General features: G+C 40.1%; 1 protein-coding gene across 4 annotated transcripts in view; it reads left to right on the forward strand.

Moving 5' to 3' along the window:
• Positions 1 to 13: 13 nt before the first annotated feature.
• The window catches only part of YIPF6 (Yip1 domain family member 6), a 29,994-nt gene continuing 6,042 nt past the window's right edge, over positions 14 to 23,965 (forward strand). For 2 of the 4 annotated variants that reach the window (XM_024746603.1, XM_024746602.1), the window contains exons 1-6: positions 14 to 332; positions 16,517 to 16,645; positions 17,693 to 17,771; positions 20,526 to 20,568; positions 22,797 to 22,922; positions 23,563 to 23,720. In XM_024746603.1, coding sequence (XP_024602371.1) covers positions 276 to 332; positions 16,517 to 16,645; positions 17,693 to 17,771; positions 20,526 to 20,568; positions 22,797 to 22,922; positions 23,563 to 23,720 — 592 coding nt within the window. In that variant the 5' untranslated portion in view covers positions 14 to 275. Of the gene's footprint in view, positions 367 to 4,728; positions 4,822 to 16,516; positions 16,646 to 17,692; positions 17,772 to 20,525; positions 20,569 to 22,796; positions 22,923 to 23,562; positions 23,721 to 23,965 lie in introns of all 4 variants that reach the window. The other 2 variants (XM_024746604.1, XM_024746605.1) reach the window with 2 other exon arrangements.

Below are 23,965 nucleotides of genomic sequence, written 5' to 3' on the forward strand. Positions count from 1 at the left end.
GGCCGACGGGAGTGCGCTGAGGATCGGGGTGGAGTGTTAAAAAGGGAGCGTGTCCAGCGAGACCCGTGGCCCAGAAGAAGGGAAGCGAGGCGACGCGAACCCCTGCCCCCCACCCAGAGGACGAGGGAGGAGGGCCGAGGGCCGTGGCCGCTAGCAGCTGCTAGGCGCTCTTCGGTGACGCGGCCGCCACGCGCAGACGCGCTGACGGGCCGCAGCCTCCACGTCTCAGGTTCCGCAAAGGCCTGTGGGAGCGACCCGGGAGAAGGAGGGCCAAGATGGCGGAAGCGGCGGAGTCTCCCGGAGACCCAGGGACAGCAACGCCCAGGCCCCTGGTGAGCTTGGGTTCTGCGACAGAAGGGACCGAGGGTGAGGCAGATGCCCCTTAAGGAAGTCGGGCGACGGGCTCGTGGCGTGAAAGAGCCGGAATCCCTTCCTCACGGCAGGTCCTTCCTGTACCCGATGCCAGAACAGGTCCCAGCACTGCGCCTGTTCTTTGGGCTAACCGCTTCCCCCCACCCGCGTTGTTTCCACGCCTTCTTGGGAAACTTTCCTTTTTATCCTCGTCCCCTGCATTTTGTTAAATGCTGAGCTTTAGGCGATTTAAGTATCTTTGCATCTACTGTCCCCTCATTTTATGGAGACTTGTCACTAGCCCTTGTTGGAGTACCAGAATTCTGGGATTAATGAGAGATTACTTCCCACGGGACGTTATAACGTGACTGTTGATTTGCTCAGTGACCCCCAGTCGTCTTGGTTTTATCCCTGCCCTCCCTGTCGCAGCTCCTTGCAGTCCTCTTCATGATGCTCTCTTGCTCCTGTCTCTGCAGAGGATAGGATTTCTACTGCAAATACTACAATTCCAAAGCCTGAACAGGTATTTAAGAAAACAGGCTTTGGAGTTAAAGTTAACTTGGAGGTAAAGTTATCACCCACTCTGCCGCTTGTGTGAATTTGGGCAAGTCATTTCATGGAGAGTTTTTTCATCTGTAAAATGGAGTTAAAAATACCTGCCTCAAAGAGTTTTTACAAAGTTGTAATGACAAATTATGTGACGTGTCTAATACAATCAGTGCCATAACTGAGTGTAGTCAGCTCAACATTCTGCCCCCCAATCCCTCCTCCCATATGTTTAGTTATATACCAAATAGTGTTTAATTATATAGTAGTTGCTCAATAAATGGTACATCCCTTTTCTCTGTTTTAAATTGGCAACTTAACGTAGTAGAGGACTGACCTGGGAGTCAGGTGAAACTGATTCTAGTTTTGGTTCTGCTTAGTAGCTCTGTTTGTTCATCACTTCATTCATTTGACAGATATTTATTGAGTATCCGCTATGTTCCAGGCACTCTTTTAGGCACTGAAGATACAACAGTGAAAGAGAGTGAGTAGGTCCAAGTTCTCATGGAAGACTTCTGACCTTGAGGAAGTCACTCTGAACCCCCGTTTCCTCATTTGGAAAATGAGGGTAGTAAGTCACCACAGAATTAGAGTACTAAATGGACTAATATATGCATAGTGCCTGGTATGACATAGTTACAGGTGCTTAGGTGTTTTTAGTTCCTTTCATCTAAACTGACCCACTTCTCTTTTATGAAGCTTTCCCCCAATTAATTTTAGTGGTTCTGGTTACTCATTACTCAGTATCCAGTCCACTTCTATTCAACAATGTTTATTGAACTCCCACAGTGTGTAATACACTATGCTAGTTGCTTTAGGAAATACAAATGGCCTGTCCTTATGTTTACAGTCTAATTTGTAGGGATAAGACAAATGTATAATGCTAAAATAAGACACTATATAAGAAAGTTACACATAAAATATTAACAATTTAAAAGAAGATGCTATCATGTCTAGTTGGGGTGATGAAGCAAGCTACATGGTAGAAGTTATATTTGAGGGCGCCTCAGAGGATGGGTAGGATTTGAATTGCAGGTGAGCATAAGAGCTATCAATGATTGACCACCTGCTATGTGCCAGGATTGTACTAAACATCCTCTGCATATTTTCTAAACTTCACAGCAACTATTTCAGTTAGGTGGTTTTTGAACTATGTTTTACTTGCAGGTGAGGAGATGAGACTCAGAGAGATTTGATGATTTCCCTAGGGTGGCTAGGCTGAAAATTGAACTTAGGTCTGCTTCTGAAACCAAGACTATTTCCAGTAATGCTACAGAGCCTCTCATTGGTGAAGGTACAGAGGTTAGGAGGTGCTAATGCATTTGCAGAACAACAGAGAGATTACTTTGGCTGAAGCACAGGGAAGTATTAGGAGGTAAACCTTAAAAGATAAGGCTACTAAATTAGGGAGGCAGTATGGAACAGTGGTTATGGATGTGTGCTCTGGGGTCAAGTCGTCTAGGTTTGGTTCTATGCTTTGTCACTTAACTAACTGTAGGATATTGGGGAAATTACCAAACCCCTCCATGCCTCAGTTTCCCTGTCTGTAAAATGGAGATAAAGTAATACTTACAGGGTTGTTCGGTGGATTAAATGAGTTAAAACACATAAAACACTTGGTAGAGTGCCTGGCACATAATAATCATGTAGTGTTATTTCTTCTTACTGACTACTATGCCGAGAGGTTTAATAGGCCACAAGGAGCCACTGGAAATTTTTGAGGAGGGAAGCGTCTTAAATCATGAATTTGACAACATAACAGAGGAGTTACCATGGGGAGTATCTGGAATCTAGGATACCAGTGCAAGTGTTGCGGTAGTTCCAGGAAGAATTGATGACTGTTTGGACTACAGCAGTGGCAGATGTGAAGATTTGAGTAAGGCGGAATGCTCGAGGGTTTGCAGTGCTAGGGAGAATGTGTCTTACATAGTGCTTTTCAAACTTTAACGTGCAGAGCAGTCATCTGGGGTATTTTGTTAAATTGCAGATTCTGATTTAGTAGGTCTGGGATGAGGCCTAAGATTCTGCATTTCTAATAAGCTGTCAGGTGGTGCTGCTGCTGCTCCTCCCAGTATCACATTTTGAAAAACAAGGCTATAGACAAATGGGAGGAAGTGATACCCTGAACAGAAATACAGAAGAGGAGAATGAGGGCCCTAAAAGTTGATTAATTCACTCTTGGAAATGTTTAGTTTGAGATATTGGCAGGCCATCCAATAGATATCCAACAGGTAGTTGGACACTGAAATCTGGACTTCAGGGCTCACAAGAGGTCAGGACTAGAAAGGTTGATTTAGGAGTCATCTGCATAGAGTTGAAAATACAGAATCTTGGGTAATGCCTGTCTATTGCCTGTCTGTTTAAGGAGCAGGAAAAAGAGCCATAATAATCGCTGTAGCCTGGGGTCTGGAAGGAAGCTGGTCCCAGGTGAAGGTGCTGGCTAGAGACCATGCCACTAAGCCCCCACCTCCACCTCTTGGACTGAACTGTTTCCTGCTTGATCCACCCCACCCCTCCCTCCACCTTGTTGACTTCTTTCTCTCTTTAGGATTTTGGTCAATAGTATGAGCCATCTGCTCCCAGCCACTTTCTTAAGGCTGCAGTCCCTGCTTTTACTGTGTGTTTTTGGCCCTGCCTCTATCTCCTCCCCTCATTGGCCCAAGCCAGGCAGCAAAGTGTGCACATGTGTTCATGTGCACACATGTGTATGTATGTGCACAAGGCTGCCTGCACAGAGGAAAGGGAGGGACATGGGGTCCAAGTCACCTTTCATCCCCACTGAGGGGCTAGTCAGAGAGCAGGGTCCACTAGCTGAGGTCCTGGTGGTATTGTCTCATATATAGGGCTAGAGAGCCACAGATCCTGCCTCAGTTCGCTGAGCGATGTCACTGATTCTCTGGGGAAGAGATACTGAGGAAGGGTTGGGATGGGGGATGAGTGGGAATCACATGGCACTTTAGTGACTGCAGTGACTTCTGAAACAAAGTAGCTGGAGTTAGGCCAAACTTCCCCAGTTAAGGGCACAGTCTTCCATAAGAATGTCCTCACTTCAGATACCAGCTGCAGGACTAGGACCACCCTCACTTCTGACCTACTGGCTACAAATTCAGGAGTTCCCGTGATCCCCTCAGGCTCTGTAATTCCCTAGAATGATTCACAGAACTCAGGACAATGCTGTACTTAAAATTACACTTTTATTATAGCAAAAGGATACAACAGAAACCAGCAGAAGGGGGAGATGCTTAGGTTGAGGTCTGAGATGGTCCCTAACACAAAATGTCCTTGTCTTCTCTCTGTGGAGTCAGGACAGGACCCTGTTACTCTCCTGATACATTGATGTGTGACAATATACAGAATATTGCCAACCAGGAAAGCTCACCCACATATCTAGAGTTTTTATTGAGTTTTCATTATGTAGGTGTGGTTGAATGGATCATTGCCTCCTCCGCTTCCAAGAGGCCAGGTTCGTATCACAGGACTCAAACCCCCCAATCCTCTAATCTTGTGTTTGGTCTTTTAGCAGTGGTTAGCCACCATGCTGTCATCTCATTAACATAAACTAGCTGTCTACCAGGGCTCACCTGTTAGCTAAGCTATTAGGGCCCACTATGAATAACACAAATATTACTATCATTTAGGAAATCCCAGGAGTTTAGAGGCTACCTCCCAGGAACAAAGGACAAAGGCTAGCCAAATACTTTATTCTACAGCAGTGACAGAACCTGAATCGACTCCCTGGGAATCTTGAACCTGAGCTCTTGACATGTATCTATCCCCTTCTGTGAGCCTGCTACTAAGTGGTTTACTTGTATTAATATATTTCTTCCTCAGGACAACCCTGTGATGATAGTACCATCATCTCAATTTTACAGATGAGGAAACTGAGGCACAGAGAGGAAAAGGAACCTGCTCATTGTCACACAGGTAGTAAATGATGGAGCTAGGATTTGAACTCAGGCTGCCTGCCTCCAGGAGCTTGCACTCTTAACCAAGGCTCTCCAGATACCACATGTTGAGCATTGACTATGTGCTAGGTGACATGCAGGTGTTATCTAATTCTTGTAGCAGTGTTGTTTCCAAGGGAGGGCAAAGGCCCGTTTGGCTTCAAAGGCCATTCCTTCTGCACTGCCCTGTCTACCCTAGCAGTAGCAGGCAGCAAGAAAGCTCAAAACAAGCAATCCTGGAGCTTGAAAGGGCAGTATCGTAGTAGTAAAGGGAGAATAATGACTTCAAAACAGGTTGGTTTACACATTAAGTGCTGAAGAATATTCAAAGGGTGAAACTGAGGAAGGATTCTTGTATTTCTTTTTTTTTTAAACATCTTTATTGGAATATAATTGCTTAACAATGGTGTGTTAGTTTCTGATTTATAACAAAGTGAATCAGTTATACATATACATAAGTTCCCATATCTGTTCCCTCTTGCATCTCCCTCCCTCCCACCCTCCCTATCGCACCCATCCAGGCGGTCACAAAGCACCGAGCTGATCTCCCTGTGCTATGCGGCTGCTTCCCACTAGCGATCTACCTTACGTTTGGTAGTGTATATATGTCCATGATCCAGCATTTATTTCTAGATTTGTTGATGATGGCCATTGTGACTGGTGTGAGATGATATCTCATTGTACTTTTGAGTTGCATTTCTCTTATGATTAATGATGTCGAGCATTCTTTCATGTGTTTGTTGGCAGTCTGTGTATCGTCTTTGGACAAATGTCTATTTAGGTCTTCTGCCCATTTTTGGATTGGATTGTTTGTTTTTTTGTTATTGAGCTGCATGAGCTGCTTGTAAATTTTGGATTTGTGACATCCTTGTCTGGTTTTGGTATCAGGGTGATGGTGGCCTCGTACAATGAGTTTGGGAGTGTTCCTCCCTCTGCTATATTTTGGAAGAGTTTGAGAAGGATAGGTGTTAACTGTTCTCTAAATGTTTGATAGAATTTGCCTGTGAAGCCATCTGTTCCTGAGCTTTTGTTTCTTGGAAGATTTTTAATCAAAGTTTCAATTTCAGTGCTTGTGATTGGTCTGTTCATATTTTCTATTTCTTCCTGATTCAGTCTTGTGAATTTCTAAGAATTTGTCTATTTATTCCTGGTTGTCCATTTTATTGGCATAGATTTGCTTGTAGTAATCTCTCATGATCTTTTGTATTTCTGCAGTGTCAGTTGTTACTTCTCCTTTTTCTAATTTCTAATTAGAATTTCTAATTCTATTGATTTTGAGTCTTCTCCCTCTTTTTCTTGATGAGTCTGGCTAATGGTTTATCAATTTTGTTTATCTTCTCAAAGAACCAGCTTTTAGTTTTATTGATCTTTGCTATCGCTTCTTTCATTTCTTTTTCATGTATTTCTGATCTGATTCTTATGATTTCTTTCTTTTTGCTAAATTTGGGGTTTTTTTGTTCTTCTCTCTAATTGCTTTAGGTGCAAGGTTAGGTTGTTTATTGGAGATGTCTCCTGTTAGGATTGCATTGCTATAAACTTCCGTCTTAGAACCGCTTTTGCTGCATCCCATAGATTTTGGGTCATCGTGTCTCCATTGTCATTTCTTTCTAGGTAATTTTTTATTTCCTCTTTGATTTTTTCAGTGATCACTTCGTTATTAAGTAGTGTATTGTTTATCCTCCATGTGTTTGTATTTTTTACAGGTCGTTTCCTGTAATTGATATCTAGTCTCATAGCATTGTGATCAGAAAAGATACTTGATACAATTTCAGTTTTGTTAAATTTACCACGGCTTGATTTGTGACCCAAGATATGATCTATCCTGGAGAATGTTCCATGAGCACTTTAGAAAAATGTGTATTCTGTTGTTTTTGGATGGAATGTCCTATAAATATCAATTAAGTTCATCTTGTTTAATGTATCATTTAAAGCTTGTGTTTCCTTAGTTATTTTCATTTTGGATTATCTGTCCATTGGTGAAAGTGTGGTGTTAAAAAAGAATTAGTAGTAGTAGAAGAAAGAAAGAAAGAAAGGAAGGAAGGGAGGGAAGGAGGGAGGGAGGGAGGAAGGAGGGAAGGAAAGAAAGAAGATAAATTAAAATAAAATAAAGTAAGACAAAATATAATAAAGTTATTAAAATAAAAAAATAATTATTAAGAGAAAAAAAAGAAAAAAATGGATGGATAGATCCCTAGGACAAATGGTGGAAGCCAAGATATACAGACAAAATCTCACCCAGAAGCATACACATACACACTCACAAAAAGAGGAAAAGGGGAAAAAATCATAAATCTTGCTCTGAAAGTCCACCTCCTCACTTTGGGATGATTCGTTGTCTAAATGAGCGAATGAAGGAAAGAAAGATAGAAAGAAGAAAGATAAAATCAAATAAAATAAAGTTAATAAAATAAAAAATAATTATTAAGAAAAAGAATTAAAAAAACAAACAAAAAACGGATGGATAGAACCCTAGGACAAATGGTGGAAGCAAAGGTATACAGACAAAATCTCACACAGAAGAATACACATACACATTCACAAAAATAGGAAAAGGGGAAAAAAATCATAAATCTTCCTCTCAAAGTCCACCTCCTTAATTTGGGATGATTCGTTGTCTATTCATGTATTCCACATATGCAGGGTACATCAAGTTGATTGTGGAGCTTTAATCTGCTGCTTCTGAGGCTGCTGGGAGAGATTTCCCTTTTTATTCTTTGTTCTCACAGCTCCCAGGGGCTCAGCTTTGGATTTGGCCCCGCCTCTGTGTGTAGGTCGCTGGAGGGCGTCTGTTCTTCGCTCAGACAGGACGGGGTTAAAGTAGCAGCTGTTTCGGGGGCTCTGGCTCACTCAGGCCGGGGAGGAGGGAGGGACACGGAGTGCGGGGCGGGCCTGCGGCGGCAGAGGCCGGCATGATGTCGCACCAGCCTGAGACGCGCCGTGCGTTCTCCCAGGGGAGTTGTCCCTGGATCCCAGGAACCTGGCAGTGGCAGGCTGCACAGGCTTCCCAGACGGGAGGTGTGGATAGTAGCCTGTTCTCGCACACAGGCTTCTTGGTGGCGGCAGCAGCAGCCTTAGCGTCTCATGCCCGTCTCTGGAGTCCGCGCTTTTAGCCCCAGCTCGAGTGCGTCTCTGGAGCTCCTTTAAGCAGCGCTCTTAATCCCCTCTCCTTGCACACCAGGAAACAAAGAGGGAAGAAAAAGTCTCTTGCCTCTTTGGCAGGTCCAGACTTTTCCCCGGACTCCCTCCTGGCTAGCTGTGCTGCACCAACCCCCTGCAGGCTGTGTTCATGCCGCCAACGCCAGTCCTCTCCCAGCGTTCCGACTGAAGCCCGAGCCTCAGCTCCAGGCCCCGCCCGTTCAGGCGGGTGAGCAGACAAGCCTCTCCGGCTGGTGAGTGCCGGTTGGCACCGATCCATTGTGCAGGAATCTCTCCGCTTTGCCCTCCGCACCCCTGTTGCTGTGCTCTCCTCCGCGGCTCTGAAGCTTCCCCCTCCGCCACCCGCAGTCTCTGCCCGCGAAGGGGTTTCCTAGTGTGTGGAAACCTTTCCTCCTTCACAGCTCCCTCCCACTGGTGCAGGTGCTGTCCCTATTCTTTTGTCTCTGTTTTTTCTTTTTTTCTTTTGCCCTACCCAGGTACGTGGGGAGTTTCTTGCCTTTTGGGAGGTCTGAGTGCCAGCATTCAGTAGGTGTTCTGTAGGAGTTGTTCCACGTGTAGATGTATTTCTGGTGTATCTGTGGCGAGAAAGGTGATCTCTGCGTCTTACTCTTCCGCCTCTTCCCGGAAGCCCTGTATTTCTTTTGTTTTTCTTTTTTTTGCTTGCAGGTTTTCTTTCATTTATTTATTTTTTATTTTTTTGGCCATGCCCCGGGGCATGTGGGATCTTAGTTCCCCCACCAGGGATCGAACCTGCACCCCCTGCATTGGAAGCACAGAGTCTTAACCACTGGACTGCCAGGAAGTCCCCAGATTCTTTTATTTCTTGATTATGAGGTCACTATTAGCACTATCAGTAAAGTTGTGGGAAGACTAGTGTAGACTACAAAGGACTAAGAGAGTGGGAGAGTGAAGAGCAGTTTGATCAGAGAAGATGAGAGGAAGGAGAGTAGTTTGAGGGAATGGCCGAAACAAGGAAGTGATATATTTTACCATTTTACTATGGAAGCTTTCAAATATGTAAATAAAGAGTAGTATAATGAATCCCATATACCTATCAACATTCTGCTATTCTTATTTCATTTACTTCCCTACCATATTTTTTTCTGGAGTATTATTTTAACCTTTTTATTTTGAACTGATTTTAGACATACAGAAAAGTTGCAAAAATGGTACAGAGAGTTCCTGTATACCCCTCACCCAGCTTCCTCTAGTGTTAACATTGTATATAACCATAGTACAGTGATCAGAACCAGGAAGTTAACGTTGGTACAACACTATTAAACTACAGATCTTATTTGAATTTTATCAGGATTTCCACGAATGTCCTTTTTTGTTCCAGGATCTTATCCAGGATCTCATCCAGGATCTCACATTGCATTTAGCTGTTATTTTTCCTTAGTTTCCTTCAGTTTGTAATCGTTCTTCAGTCTTTCCTTGTCTTTCATAATCTTTTGTGAGTGTTTTAAAGCAAATCTGAGACATATCACTTTACCCATAATACTTCAGTATGTTTCCCTAATAGGTAAGGACTTTTGTTTTGTTATCACACATAATATAATAATAATCACTCCTTAATATCATCTAATCTCTATTCACCTCCCAATTTTCTAAAAAAGAAAAAATGTGTTTTTACAATTTGTCCAAATCAGGATCCAAACAAGGTCAACAAATTGCATTTGGTTAGTAAGTCTCTCTTTTCTCTAAAGGAACATTTCTTTTCCTTTGTTTGTTTGTTTTTTTTAAAATTTATTTTATTTTTGGCTGTGTTGGGTTTTTGTTGCTGCATGCAGGCTTTAGTTGCGGCGAGCAGGGGCTACTCTTTGTTGCAGTACACAGGCTTCTCATTGCGGTGGCTTCTTTTGTTGTGGAGCATGGGCTCTAGGCGCGTGGGCTTCAGTAGTTGTGGCAGCAGGCTCAGTAGGTGTGGCTTGCGCAGGCTCAGTAGTTGTGGTGCATGGGCTTAGTTGCTCTGCGGCATGTGGGATCTTCCCAGACCAGGGCTCAAACCCGTCTCCCTTGTGTTGGCAGGTGGATTCTTAACCACTGAGCCACCAGGAAAGTCCCAATAAGTCTCTTTTAATATATGTGTTCTCCTCTTTTTAATGTAATTTATTTGTTTAAATTCAGTCATTTCTCTTGTAGAATTCTCCACTTTCTGTATTTGGCTGATTGTATCCTTGTGGTATTTTTAGTATGTGCCTCTGTCCACATATTTCCTGTAAACTTTAAGATCCAGAGGCTTGATTATATTTAGATTCATTTTGGCCTGGGGAGGGGAGGCAAAAAGGAAAAAGAACTTAGATGGTCCCTAAAATTAGGAATTTTTTGTTTATTTTTTAACTTTTTATTAAGAAAAATTTCAAACACACAAAAGTAGAATGGTAATGTGGATCCTCAGGTACCCAACCTTCAATAATAATTACCAGTTTATGGCCAATCTTCTTTCTTCTATAGCCCTACCCGCTTTTCTCTATACTATTTTGAAGCAAATCCCCAGCATCATTACATTAGTAAATATTTGATATGTATCTCTAAAAGATAAGGATTGTTTTTAAAGAACATAACCACGATATCATTAGTACATCTAAAAAATCAATAATTCCCTAATATCAAATATCTTGTTGGTGTTCAAATTTCCAGTTATCTCCTAAATGTTATATTTTTATAATTTAAAGTCTGGCCCACTACCTATTTTTGTAAATAAGGTTTCATTGGAACACAGCCAAACATAACTTTTTTTTGCAGTACAGGGGCCTCCCACTGCCGCGGCCCCTCCCACCGCGGAGCGTAGGCTCCAGACGTACAGGCCCAGTGGCCATGGCTCACGGGCCCAGCCACTCCGCGGCACGTGGGATCCTTCCAGACCAGGGCTCGAACCTGTGCCCCCTGCATCGGCAGGCGGACCCCCAACCACTGCGCCACCAGGGAAGCCCCCCAAACATAATTTTTTATATATTGTCTTTGATTGCTTTCATGCTACAGTGGCAGAGTTGAGCAACTGCAACAGAAACCATTTGGCTCTCAAAACCTAAAATATTTACTATTTGGGTCCTTCACAGAAGAAGTTTGGTGACCTCTGCTTTAGGCAGTCATCTTTTAGAATAATTAAAAATAAAATATTTTTTATATTTACCTTCATTTAAACCACTTCTGGTTATCTTCATTTCCTTGTGTAAATCCAAATCTCCTTCTGATATCATATTCCTTTCTGAAGATCATACTTTAATATTTCTTATAGTGCATGTTTCAGCTTTTGCTCATCTGAAAAATGTCATTGCTTTGCCTTCATTTTTAATAGCTATTTTTGCTGGGTTTAGAATTCTGGGTTGACAGTTTTATTTGTTCAGCACTCTAAAGGTGTGTCCATTTTCTTCTGCCTTGTGTAGTTTTGGGTGAGATGTCTGTTACCTGTTTCCTCTGATTGCAATGTCTTTTTTCTCTGGCAGACTTTAAGGTTTTCCTCTTTATCTTTGGTTTTCAGTAGTGTGAATGTGTCTAGGTTTGTGGATTTTTGCTTTTGTCTTTAGGTATTTATCTTTTTAAATATAATTTTTATTTATTTTTTAAAATTTTATTTATTTATTTGGCTGTGTTGGGTCTTCGTTTCTGTGCGAGGGCTTTCTCTAGTTGTGGTGAGTGGGGGCCACTCTTCATCGCAGTGCACGGGCCTCTCACTGTCGCGGCCTCTCTTGTTGCGGGGCACAGGCTCCAGATGCGCAGACTCAGTAGTTGTGGCTCACGGGCCTAGTTGCTCCGCGGCATGTGGGATCTTCCCAGACCAGGGCTCGAACCCGTGTCCCCTGCATTGGCAGGCAGATTCTCAAGCACTGTGCCACCAGGGAAGCCCGAGGTATTTATCTTGATTGGGGTTTTCTGGGCTTGGATCTGTCATTTGATGTCTTCATTATTTTTGGAAAACAATTCAGTTGTTATATTTTCAAATTTTTTTTCAGATCCATTATCTTTCTCCTCTTGTGGGATTTCAATAATATACAAATTAGACTGTTTAATATCGACCCACAGTTCTTGCATGCTCTGTTCTGTTTTGGGGTGTTCTTTTTTGTTTTTTTCTAGTTTTATTGAGATATTATTGGCATATAACATTGTATAAGTTTAAGGTGTACAATGATTTTTTTTTTTCTTTTGCGGTACACGGGCCTCTCACTGTTGTGGCCTCTCCCGCTGCGGAGCACAGGCTCTGGACGCGCAGGCTCAGCGGCCATGGCTCACGGGCCTAGCCGCTCCACGGCATGTGGGATCTTCCTGGACCGGTGCACGAACCCGTGTCCCCTGCATCGGCAGGCGGACTCTAAACCACTATGCCACCAGGGAAGCCCCAATACAATGATTTGATGTGTGTAATTTTTTAATTTTCTAACTCTTCTTGTTTTGTTTTTGTTTAGATAATTTTCACTGACCTATCACCGATTTCTTTATTTGGCTCTGTTGAGTCTGCTGATAAGGCTGTCAAAGGCATTCTTCATCTGTTACTATATTCACTTACTTCTAGCGTTACCATTTGACTCTTACAGTTTCCATCTCTTGGCAGAAATTCATCATCATTCATGCATGTATCTTTTCTACTAGAGCCTTTTAAACATATTAATTGTATTCATGGTAAATTTTTCTTCTGAAATTCTAACATCTGGGTCACCTCAGAGTCTGGTTTAATTGCTTTGTCTTGTAACAGAAGGTTGTTTCCCTGTGTGTGTGTGTGTGTGTGTGTTTATGGGGAAGGGGTAATTTTTTTATTGATCACTGGCCATCGTGTATAACAGTAGAGACTGCCTGGAAATGGCACATCTTTTCTGCTAAGTTGTTACTATGGGGGTTAAGCCAATATAGTAAGGAGTTGAACTGTATTTGGGTTTTGTACTTGATATGGGAACCTTCAATGCATCATCAGCTTCAAATTCCTCCCCTATTACCTTGTGCTTAGGGTGGGCACTAGGTTTTCCCAGTGTTTTTCTTAATGTTCCTCCTCCATGCTTAGTTTTCTGCATTCCCTTTGCCCCTGCATAAGATAGTCGGTTTCTCTCCAAGCTCTAGCCCCTCCCTTAGCACTAGACTGCTATTGCTTGTTATTGCATACTTGCTAGCCTTGTGGTGGGTACCTGGGAGGTGGAGATTCTTTGTTGTTTTGGTCCAGCCTCTGCCTTAGGTAGGTCATGTGTCCCTGAGTCTTCCTGGGTGAGACTTTCTCAGTGATCCTGTCTCTCCCCCAGCTGAAGGGAGACTCTAATAGTCTGGCCTCAGGATGATTTCCCACCCCTCCTCCAGGAGTAGTGAGGTTTGTCTTTTCCCTTTCCCCAGCCACAGTGGGTTTTCACCTGTGCTCTGGAGACAACAGAGTTTGCTGATCTTCCCCCAGCAGCTTTAAGTCTCTTTTTCTGTAGGGGAGAAGGGTCTGAGCCAGTCTCTGTGCATTTCTCAGAAGAGGCAGCTACTCCCCTTACACCTGGACCAATGGAAGTCTGTGGAGAAGAGCCTGCAAGTGGGTGTGAATGCCTCCTGTGTCTAATGCTTCCAGGGACACTGTACTCTCACACCAGTCAACACTTGGTCTTTAGCAATTCATTTTAAATTTTAGCTGAACTCTTAGTCATCTGTGTGATGCCCAGTGTTGTTGTCTTCTTGTGCTTTGCTACAGGTGAGCCAGTGCTCATGTCCCATCTCTTCTTGGAAGTAAGTGCCTGTCTTTCCTTAGATTTCATTCATGCTACTTGGTTGCCCTACAACCTCAGCTCTCTGATGGGTTCAAGGAAAGTTATGATTTTGTAGTTAGTCTAGCTTTTTCTCATTGTTCTAGTGGATGGGATGCTCATTCCAGTTTTCTGCATCCTAATTGGAAGTCAAATTACAGTGTTGTAAAGTCACTTGAAATAGTTGCTCTCTGTGTGGTTGTGTATTTAATTCAGTAGGTTCATTTGTTTCATTTTTCTTTCAGTTTTGGGGACTGCTTTTAAATTTTAATTTTGTCTCATAATTCTGTGAAGTTATTTGTATGATTTCAAGTTATATATACAGAACAATGTGTGTTCCAAGAAGACTAACTTCTCTACTTGTTTCCTCCACCTTATTCCCTCCTTTCCTAATTAGGAAGCCTCTTTAAAAAAAAATCTATGACATTTCTTACATTACATGTGACAGGTCACATTACATGACTTACTTCTTATATTTAAAAGATATTCAGATATGTATATATATATTTGTACCCCCTCTTTTCTCAGATAAATGGTAGCATGTATACAGACTTTCCTCCACATTATTTTTTAATTTAACACTCCATAATAGTTCTTTAGAGATATACCCATTCCTTCTTACAGCTGCATAGCACTCCATTATGTGGACATACCATGCTTTATTCAACTGGTTCTCTGTTGATGGGCATTTGGGCTATTCTCAGGTTTTTCGCTTTTACAGATAGTGTTGTAATGAAGAGCCTTGTTTGTGTGTATATATATATATATGACTTTTTGTATTTTTACCACTTTAGACTCCTAAAAGTGGTGAGCAATCCATATATAAATTTACTAGATATTGCCAGATTAATCTTCAATAGGGCCTAGTACCATTTTACCTCCCCAGCAGCAGTGTGTGAGTGCTTTTACCTCTCAGCTTCACTTGCAGAATGTGTGGTCAAACTTGGATTTTTGCCGGTCTAACAGGTGAAGAATTTTCAAGTAGCTTTAATTTGCATTTCCTTATTAAGAGTGTGATTGAGAAGCTGCTTTTCATAAGTTCTTTGAACAACCTTATTCTTCCTAAAATTTTAGTATACTGTCTTGTATTTCATTTACCTGTAACTATTGCCCACTAAACATTGGGCCAAAAACCATATGAGAAGGGATTGCTTATGTTTTCTTAGGAACTTGAAGATTCTAGAGTTTCAGTCACAGTAATCAAATTTGGCATATGAACGTAAGAGTTTAAAAGTTTGCAATCTTGCAGTTCACTTTGGAAATGTTATTTGATCTGTGGTTGCCAGTAATCTGGTAAAAAGAGTATAAATAATGATGTGTTTTGCTATTTCCATGTTCTTCCCAGTTTCCCTTTAGATTTCACATAATGCTCCTTTTTAGCCAGCAGAGGCCACTGGAGCCCAGTAAGGAGCAGAAGTGCAACAGAATTGTGGCTGTGCTAAGATGTGATCACTGAAATGTCACTAAAAGTTCTGCAATCTTACTAGCTTCTGTCCTGTTAAGATTTCATGCTTGACAGCTCATGCAGCTCAATATCAAAAAAAAACAAATAACCCAATCCAAAAATGGGCAGAAGGCCTAAATAGACATTTTTTCAAAGAAGACATATAGATTGCCAACAAACACATGAAAAGATGCTCAACATCACTAATAATTAGAGAAATGCAAATGAAAACCACAATGAGGTATCATCTCATACTGGTCAGAATTGCCATCATCAACAAATCTAGAAACAGTAAATGCTGGAGAGGGTGTGCAGAAAAGGGAACCCTCCTGCACTGTTGGTGGGAATGAAAATTGATACAGCCACTGTGGAAAACAGTATAGAGGTTCCTTAAAAAACTAAAAATAGAACTACCATATGACCCAGCAATCCCACTACTGGGCATATACCTTGAGAAAACCGTAATTCAAAAAGAGACATGCACCCCAATGTTCATTGCAGCACTATTTACAATAGCCAGGACATGGAAGGAACCTAAATGTCCATCAACAGATGAATGGATAAAGAAGATGTGGCACATATATACAATGGAATGTTACTCAGCCATAAAAAGGAGTGAAATTGAGTTATTTGTAATGAGGTGGATGGACCTAGAGCCTGTCATACAGAGTGAAGTAAGAAAGAGAAAAGCAAATACCGTATGCTAACACATATATGGAATCTAATAAAACGGTACTGATGAACCTAGTGGCAGGGTGGGAATAAAGACGCAGACATAGAGAACGGACTTGAGGACATGGGTGTGGGGGATGGGGAAGCTGGGACGAAGTGAAAGAGTAGCATCGATGTATATACACTACCAAATGTAAAATAGATAGCTAGTGGGAAGCTGCTGTATAGCACAGGGAGATCAGCTTGATGCTTTGTGATGACCTAGAGGGGTGGGATAGGAGGGTGGGAGAGAGGCTTAAGAGGGAGGGGATATGAGGATATATGTATACATATAGCTGATTCACTTCGTTGTACAGCAGAAACTAACACAACATTGTAAAGCAATTATACTCTGATAAAGATATTAAAAAAAGATTTCATGCTTGAAAGAAACCAGATATTTGAGGGCAAGAAAGTCTATGCCGTTTACTTTATAATTTTTTCCATTGTTTGCCATCTCCTTCTTTAAGTTAAAAGAAATAAGCATTTGAGAATTTTAGCTAACTGCATTTTTCGATGTCTGGTGAGCGAACACCTTATTTTAAAAACTGTATAAAACCCTACAAAAAGACATGGTCCTGCTCTCTGGGAAATGATGATGTCTTTGGGGGAATCCTACAGTTTATTACAGGCTTTAAATTTTTGTCCCTAATTCTTCTCAGTTTGCAGGCCTTTCAGATATATCTATCTCACAAGACATCCCTGTGGAAGGAGAAATCACCATTCCCATGAGATCTCGCATTCGGGAATTCGACAGCTCCACACTGAATGAATCTGTTCAGAATACCATTGTAAGTTAGACAAGTTGAGAGAACTTCTGTTCAGTGTCATGGGGCTAAATAGCTAATAGCACTTTGTAATATTTTTGTTTTGGTTCACTGGTTTTCAGTGTATTTTATTTATTGAAATTTAAGGTTCTCCCCTAGAGAATAATTTGGTACAGCCTTTTTGGAAAGCAGTTTGGCTGTAATGGATATTAAGGAACTTAAAATGTCCAATCTTTTTGAGGTGATAATTCCCGCTTCTCTAGGTATAGTATAAGGAAAAAAATTTTTTAATACAAAAGTATTTTAAAAAATACAGAAAAATGTTTATACAAAGATGTTTGTTACAGCAATATTTATAATGGGGGAAAGTTGCAAAGAAGAGTAATCGGTTAAGTAAATTACGTTACATCTATGTGGTAGAATGGTAAACAACCATTAAAAGTCACGTTTACAAAGAACTATTAATGACATGAAGAAATTTCTAAATTAGGACAGAACTACCTCAACTATAATTTGAGAGGTTATGTTTATATGACTGCACCCTTCTTTAAATGTCTTGATTTTTTAAAATCTGACTTCTAGGATTCATTTGCCAGAATGTATGGGAATGTTGAGTATTAATTGACTTTACATATTGTGAAGAATGTGTTAGCTTGGGAGCAGGCCGATTGCCCCTTGTGACCTCATCATGTATGAACTGAAAGTTAGGTGCTGTGTTTTGCAGAGCAGATCTTACTAGTGCTGTTATTTTCGTTTCTTTAAGTAACATATTAGGAGGGCTTTGTTTCTCTTCTGTGGAGTTTAAAAACTCAAAACAGAACTGATGAATGTGGTAAAGAGTTAGATGTTGGCTTAAGGAGTTAATAGGAAAAGTTAATAGAAAAAGGAGTTAATAGAAAAACCCGACCTCTCTGGTTTGTTTGTATAGTGAAGGAATTAAACTGGAGTTATAGCTCTAAAATTCAATGAAGGGCTCCCAGGAGATTGAAATAAAAGAAATTTTAGCAAATTAAGTGAGGGGGCTGCTTGGCAACCTTGGTCATCACAGTACAAGTTGTTTATATCTTTCAGATGCGTGATCTAAAAGCTGTTGGGAAAAAATTCATGCATGTTTTGTACCCAAGGAAAAGCAATACTCTTTTGAGAGATTGTAAGTATATAAGGATTTTGAGGCTTTGCTCTTTCTCATCATACCTTATCATAAGTATTTTATAAGGCAAAGGCTCTGCGGTAATAAAACTGATGTCATTTTGCAGGATGAAAAAATACATAAATGAAGTTTTTGAAAAAAGTTAAAAATTTAGGATGGAATTTCAGAGATTGGAAGATTTTGCTAAATATATTGTCCTCATCAATAAATATAGACTGTATATTTTCACCTGCTATAATAGACACTGCAAAGAATATTTCTGGAAGTGGCAAAGACATAGGGACTTTGTTCAACCAAAGAGCTAATGATTTCCAAGGGAAAGACAAAATGTGTAAATGTTAAATTAGAATAATAGCTAATACCCATTAAAGGTTTAACAAATTAATAGTACTTTATTGACATTTCTATTTTCAGAATGATCATTTAGTCTGTTGACTGCTTTCTTTAGGAGTTCCAAAACAGTGTTTGCAGAAAATTTTGCTGTTATTTAGAATTTATTCTTAAAATTGTTAGACCTTTTCTTTTCAAGCATTCTTGGTTTTTCTTAGTACCCTTTGTCAGAAAAAAATTGAATCTGTTGTTTGAGAGTAGTAACAATGATGTTGTACATGAGTGTACCTTCTATTTTAGCAGCATTTCAGCTGTAATATAAGGATGTCAAATATGTGGCAAATGTGCCATCACTGTGTGGCAATTGGATGCAGCGTCAGAATCTTTTTCAACATAGTACATTGTGGGTTGAAGCTGACACATGATTTGCTACAGCTTGTATGTAGTGGAAAGAGCATGGGCAAATCAGTGTTTGAATAGTGTGTGATCTTGGATAAGACAGTTAATTTTTCTGAGGTTGAAGTTTCTTCCTCAGAAAAGCTGTCTTATCCAATTAGATACCAATTTAGATCCATTAGGATGGTTATTGTCAAAGAAACAGAAAATAACAAGTGTTGGTGAGGATGTGGAGAAATTGGAACCCTTGTGCATTGCTGGTGGGAATGTAAAATGGTACAGCCACTGTGTAAAACAACATGGTGGTTCCTCAAAAAATTACCACATAATTTTATAGTATATAAAATTTATAGTATAGAACTACCACATGATTCAGCACGTCTCCTTCTGGGTATATACCCAAAAGAATTGAAAGCACGGACTCAAACAGTTATTTGCACACCTGTGTTCATAGCAGCAGGTGAAAACAACTCTTACATCTATCAGTGGATGGATGGGTAAACAAAGTGTGTTATATACACCATGGTGTATGCCATATATGAATGGGTTATTATTCATCCTTAAAAAGGAGTGAAATTCCTGATACATACTACAACTTGGATGAACCTTGAAGACATTATGCTAAGTAAAATAAGCCATACACAAAAGGACATATATGATTCCACTTATGTTAGGTACCTAGAGTAGTCAGATTTATAGAGAAAGAAAGTTAAATGATGGTTGTCAGGGACTGAGGGGGTATTGAGGAGTTATTGTTTAATGGGTTGGAGTTTCAGTTTGGGAGATGAAAAAGTTCTGGAGATGGATGGTGTGGTGCTTGCACAACAGTGAATATACTCCGTGCCTGTACAGTTAAAAGTGACTAAAATGGTAAATTTTGTGTTTTATGTATTTCACAAGAATAAGAATAGTTTTAAAATACTGTTATGAATCTTTTACAAATTAAAAAGTCTTCACTGCATTAAAAAAAACAGCGTATTAATGTCAGTTGTACTTGAATTCAGCTTTTCAGTTGATAAATTTTAACAATTTATTGCTTATTTAATTAACAATAGTTTATTAGAATGTTAGGATTATGGTTTTTCTTTTTTTACATCTTTAACAAACTTTCCACAGTGGTGTCAAAATTACTTATTTAAAAAAAAGACGTAAGTATGTACATATGCACACTTCTTTCACATAAAGTTATGTACAAGTGAGGTTAAAGTTAGAAGTGGTATATGTACCTTTTTTCATATTACTTGAGGAAGATAGTTGTGCTTTAAGCTGTATGTTACTGAACTGTTGGTTTATTAATCACCCAACAGCTATTGATTGAGAACCACAGTGATTAGACCTAATGTTGACAGAGCCTTTATAGTTTTCAAAAAGTTTTCATGTTGTTTGTTAACATTTAACCCTATGAAATTACCAGTGTTGGGCTGTTTTTCACCTATAAGAACAGCAATTCTGTGCTAGTTCAATGTAGTAATTATGAAAGGGAAACAGTATTGCAGAGTGGAAAGGACTTTGTAGTAGGAATCAGAAGATTCTGGTTTTGGTTCTAGGTTCTGGTCCCACCCCCACACTTAACTGTTTACGGAAACTTGGGCACGTCTCTTCTTCCCAGCTTTGTTTTTCATATTTGTGAGGTGAACCTGATTATACTTGCCTTGTCTAATGTAGTCTCAGATAGGTAAAGTGACTTGGCTTTAGTCTTCTTTTTGATGGTGCAGGGTAGGGCACTTATGTCTTTTGACTCCTTGCTCGTTGGTCTTTAACTGTAGTGTGCTGGAATGTGGCTTAGTAGGTGGGGAGAGGGGTGATTTGTGGGATGTGAAGTGAACAAAATGTAAAGGATATATGAAGAAGGGCATTCAGAATTAGGGAGCAGGGAGGGTCAGCAGAGGGATAGCAGAGGTCGGAAGGCTTGGGCAGACAGGGAGAGCCTTGATGTCTGAATTCCAAGAGTGGGAGAGGTACATATTGGAATAAAGACAGAAAACACTACATGGTTGTGTCTGAACAGTCTTCTGTCTTTTCTTGTAGGGGATTTATGGGGCCCTTTGATCCTTTGTGTGACGCTTGCATTGTAAGTACTTATATTTCCTTTCTTTGTCATTTGAGATAGATGAGATTTTTTTCATGGAGTTTCAAAATTGAAGGGGATTTTGACTGAATATTTCATTTAGGACTTCTATGACATATTGTACTCCTTATGTATTTAAATCTAAAAAGTCAAGTAGTTTTCTAGATCAATTCAAAGAGTGATGGAATTTAAAGATGTGAAAATTATGCCCACCTTCATTTACCAATGACTTCTTATCCTGTTTTAGCCATTTCTGTTCAACATTTATTCACACTCATGTACCTCATTAAGCTAAGTGAATTAAGTATCTGTAGGTTTAAGCACTGTTTATTTGCAAACATAATTCTTTTAAAATTTACTAAAAGTATAAGTGAGAATAAATTAGAGTAGAAGTGGTAGAGTTCAAAGCAAGATCATGTTTCAAAGTGTTATGTTTTCCATATGCATTGTATGTAAAGGGAAAGGACAGAAGAAGGAAAGCAAAGTTCCGCTGGAGAGGGGAATATAACCACTGGTAGAGTGGAAAAAATACTGCACTAGGAGGATTCAGTTCTGAGTTCTCATCCTAACTTTGCTATCAGCAGAGTGACTTTCGGCCACTAATAACCAAAATTTGTATAATGATTTTTCTTAGCTTACAGAAAACTTTTAAATACCTTCTCTTATCCTCATAACAAGAAGTGAATATTTTTCCTCTCTTGACAAACAAACTCAGGTTCAAAGAGATTGAGGACCGAACCAAGGTCAAATATTCAGTGGTAGACCTGGAATTCAACCTCAGGTTTCCTTGACTGCCCATTCTCTACCTCTGCAATTATTATACATCTCTTCCCACGTAACCTCTCTGGGTCTCCTTTTCCATATCTATAAAAGGAGATGGTTGAGGGTCCTTTCCAGGCCGAACCTTTTATAATTTTAAATTCAAGTTTCTTACTGGCTTCTTTACCCATTTTTAAATGTAAGTCAAGCACATGGTAATTTAGGTAAAAACGTGGAGTGCTCTATCTTATGCCTTTAATAACCATATCAAGGGAAACAATCCAGTGCCTTGATGAAAGGGTTTATATTAGAAGCTCTGAGCATATACTTTCTTAGTTTTGAAAGATTAACCTTAGAGATTATAGAGTTTAATACCACTTATTTGCAGAGAAGAAAATTGGAGTCCCAGAACATCAAGTGATCTGCTCCAGTTTCCATATCTAGTGACAGAATTAGGATCAATATCTGAGTCTCCTGCCTTCCGGGCCAGTTAATGTTCTTTCTATCATACCATGCTGAAGCAATAGGAGTTCCAGACAACAAGTGATGAGGGCCAGCATTCTTTGCACTGGATTGTCAGGACTTGGAATAGAGTATGCAGAACCATAGAATACAAAAGCCTGTACTGGCACATAGCATAGCAGGACAAGACTTACTGTGTGACTTCTCTATACTTTGTAATAAGAGGTTGTGAGTTTGATGTTACTTATTCTGTTACTGGAAAAAAATGACACAGAGTACAAGTGTTCTGAGTCCAAAATTCAAAGCAGTTTACATCTGTAAAATTTTTAGAGAGGATATAAGTGACTGTTCAATTACTCAGTTTCAAAGTAAAGCCTTTTCGTGATAATCTGTATGTTTTGATTTTAAAAAATCAACAACTAAATAGGTTTATAGACTGCTTCCATTTTTAAATGCCAGAACTAGAACCTTAACCCAAGGATTACAAATTCAAATGTGTACATGCATGCATTGCGAATTGGTTACCAGAAGCCCTTGTGAAGGAATCTGCTGCTGTGTCAACTGCACCTGATTGTTGCCATGTAGGAATGCAGGTCCAGTATTGGAAACTCTTATGATTTTTCAAGAAAATCCAGAAATACCTCCCAATTTTAAAATAACATCAACTTGAATTTAAGACCATTTTAAGTATTGTATGGACCAACAACCTCATGTCTGTGAGCCATATTTAGCCCTTCAGTTTATACCCTCTGCTTAACCAAAAAAGGTCTTTGGTAATCCATTTAAGCATTCCCATGAGGTCAAATGGAGCACCTCTTGTAGTCCTGAGGCATTTGGAATTTGAAATAAGGGATATACTTCAGGCATTTTCCTTTTGTACAGCCTACATATTATAGATCTTCAGGTGAGGTTTAGGGCAGCTCCCTGATTCAAAGTTTGAGAACCCATGCTGTAACTTTGTTGCTCTAAATAAAAGACTAGGCAATTCTCATGCCATTTCCTTGTCACAGAATGCTTCAGAGAGGCTCTGTAGATAGCGAAAAAGATGGAGGGCCCCAGTTTGCAGAAGTGTTTGTCATTGTCTGGTTTGGTGCAGTTACCATCACCCTCAACTCAAAACTTCTTGGAGGAAACATGTGAGTATTATTAAAATGCATCCCTTTTCCCTTGCCAGGTTGCATATCTTAGATTTTTAAGGAAGTCTGGCTAGTTATATATTTTTCAAAAAGAAAAATCAAAATAAATGAGAGCCAAAAAGAAGGTTCTCTTAAAACCACTGAACAGAGATAACCTAGTTGAATTAAATTACCTTAAATTATCTGGGGTCCTTTGATAAGCTTCAGTGCTTTCGCTCCAGCCCCTGAAATCATAGGCAGAATTTTTTGTGTTAGAAGATTATGTCTGTCTTTGGGAACAGATGGTCCATAGTTTTCAACAAATTCTGAAATAGGTCTGTAAACCACAAAAGATTAAGAAACACCATTCTTAGAGGTTCAGTGGGAGAAGGAGGTCTCCAGGAATTAGAGCAGATCATCTAGATACTAGATGGCTGACTCTTAAGGAGTTTAAGCAGAGAGGAGGAGAGTATGGGGAGAGCAAAACTAAAGCGCATGTTTAATACAGAGGCCTATCCTTATAAAATCAACATTAGGGTATAGGTATTATGTATCTGAAGGAAGGTAATGATCCATGATACATAGAAATCTGTGTAATAAACTGTATCATGATACAGATCAGTTATATTTATGATCTTTATGGGTGTATGTTGTTTTTTAGATCTTTTTTTCAGAGCCTCTGTGTGCTGGGTTACTGTATACTTCCCCTGACGGTGGCAATGCTGGTTTGCCGGCTGGTACTTTTGGCTGAGCCAGGACCAATAAACTTCATGGTCCGGCTTTTTGTGGTGATCGTGATGTTTGCCTGGTCTATAGTAGGTAAGAACGTACTTATCTCTACAGTAACAGAGCAGACCGAAACATGAGTTAGAGATGAAGATCAGATGAGGAGGAGTGTAACTTATAAGTTACATATGAGTGATATGATTCTTGCCAGTGTCATCCATAGAACCGTCTTCTCTCAGTAGGGATAATGTTCATCTTATCTGAGTTGGCTGTCTGGACTTCCGAGATGTGGAGAGTCACGTCTTTTTTTTCTTTTCAATCCTTAAATAGTGGATAGG

This window comes from Neophocaena asiaeorientalis, unplaced genomic scaffold (assembly GCF_003031525.2).
Source record: "Neophocaena asiaeorientalis asiaeorientalis breed wild unplaced genomic scaffold, Neophocaena_asiaeorientalis_V1.1 scaffold667, whole genome shotgun sequence".
Lineage (NCBI taxonomy): Eukaryota > Metazoa > Chordata > Mammalia > Artiodactyla > Phocoenidae > Neophocaena > Neophocaena asiaeorientalis.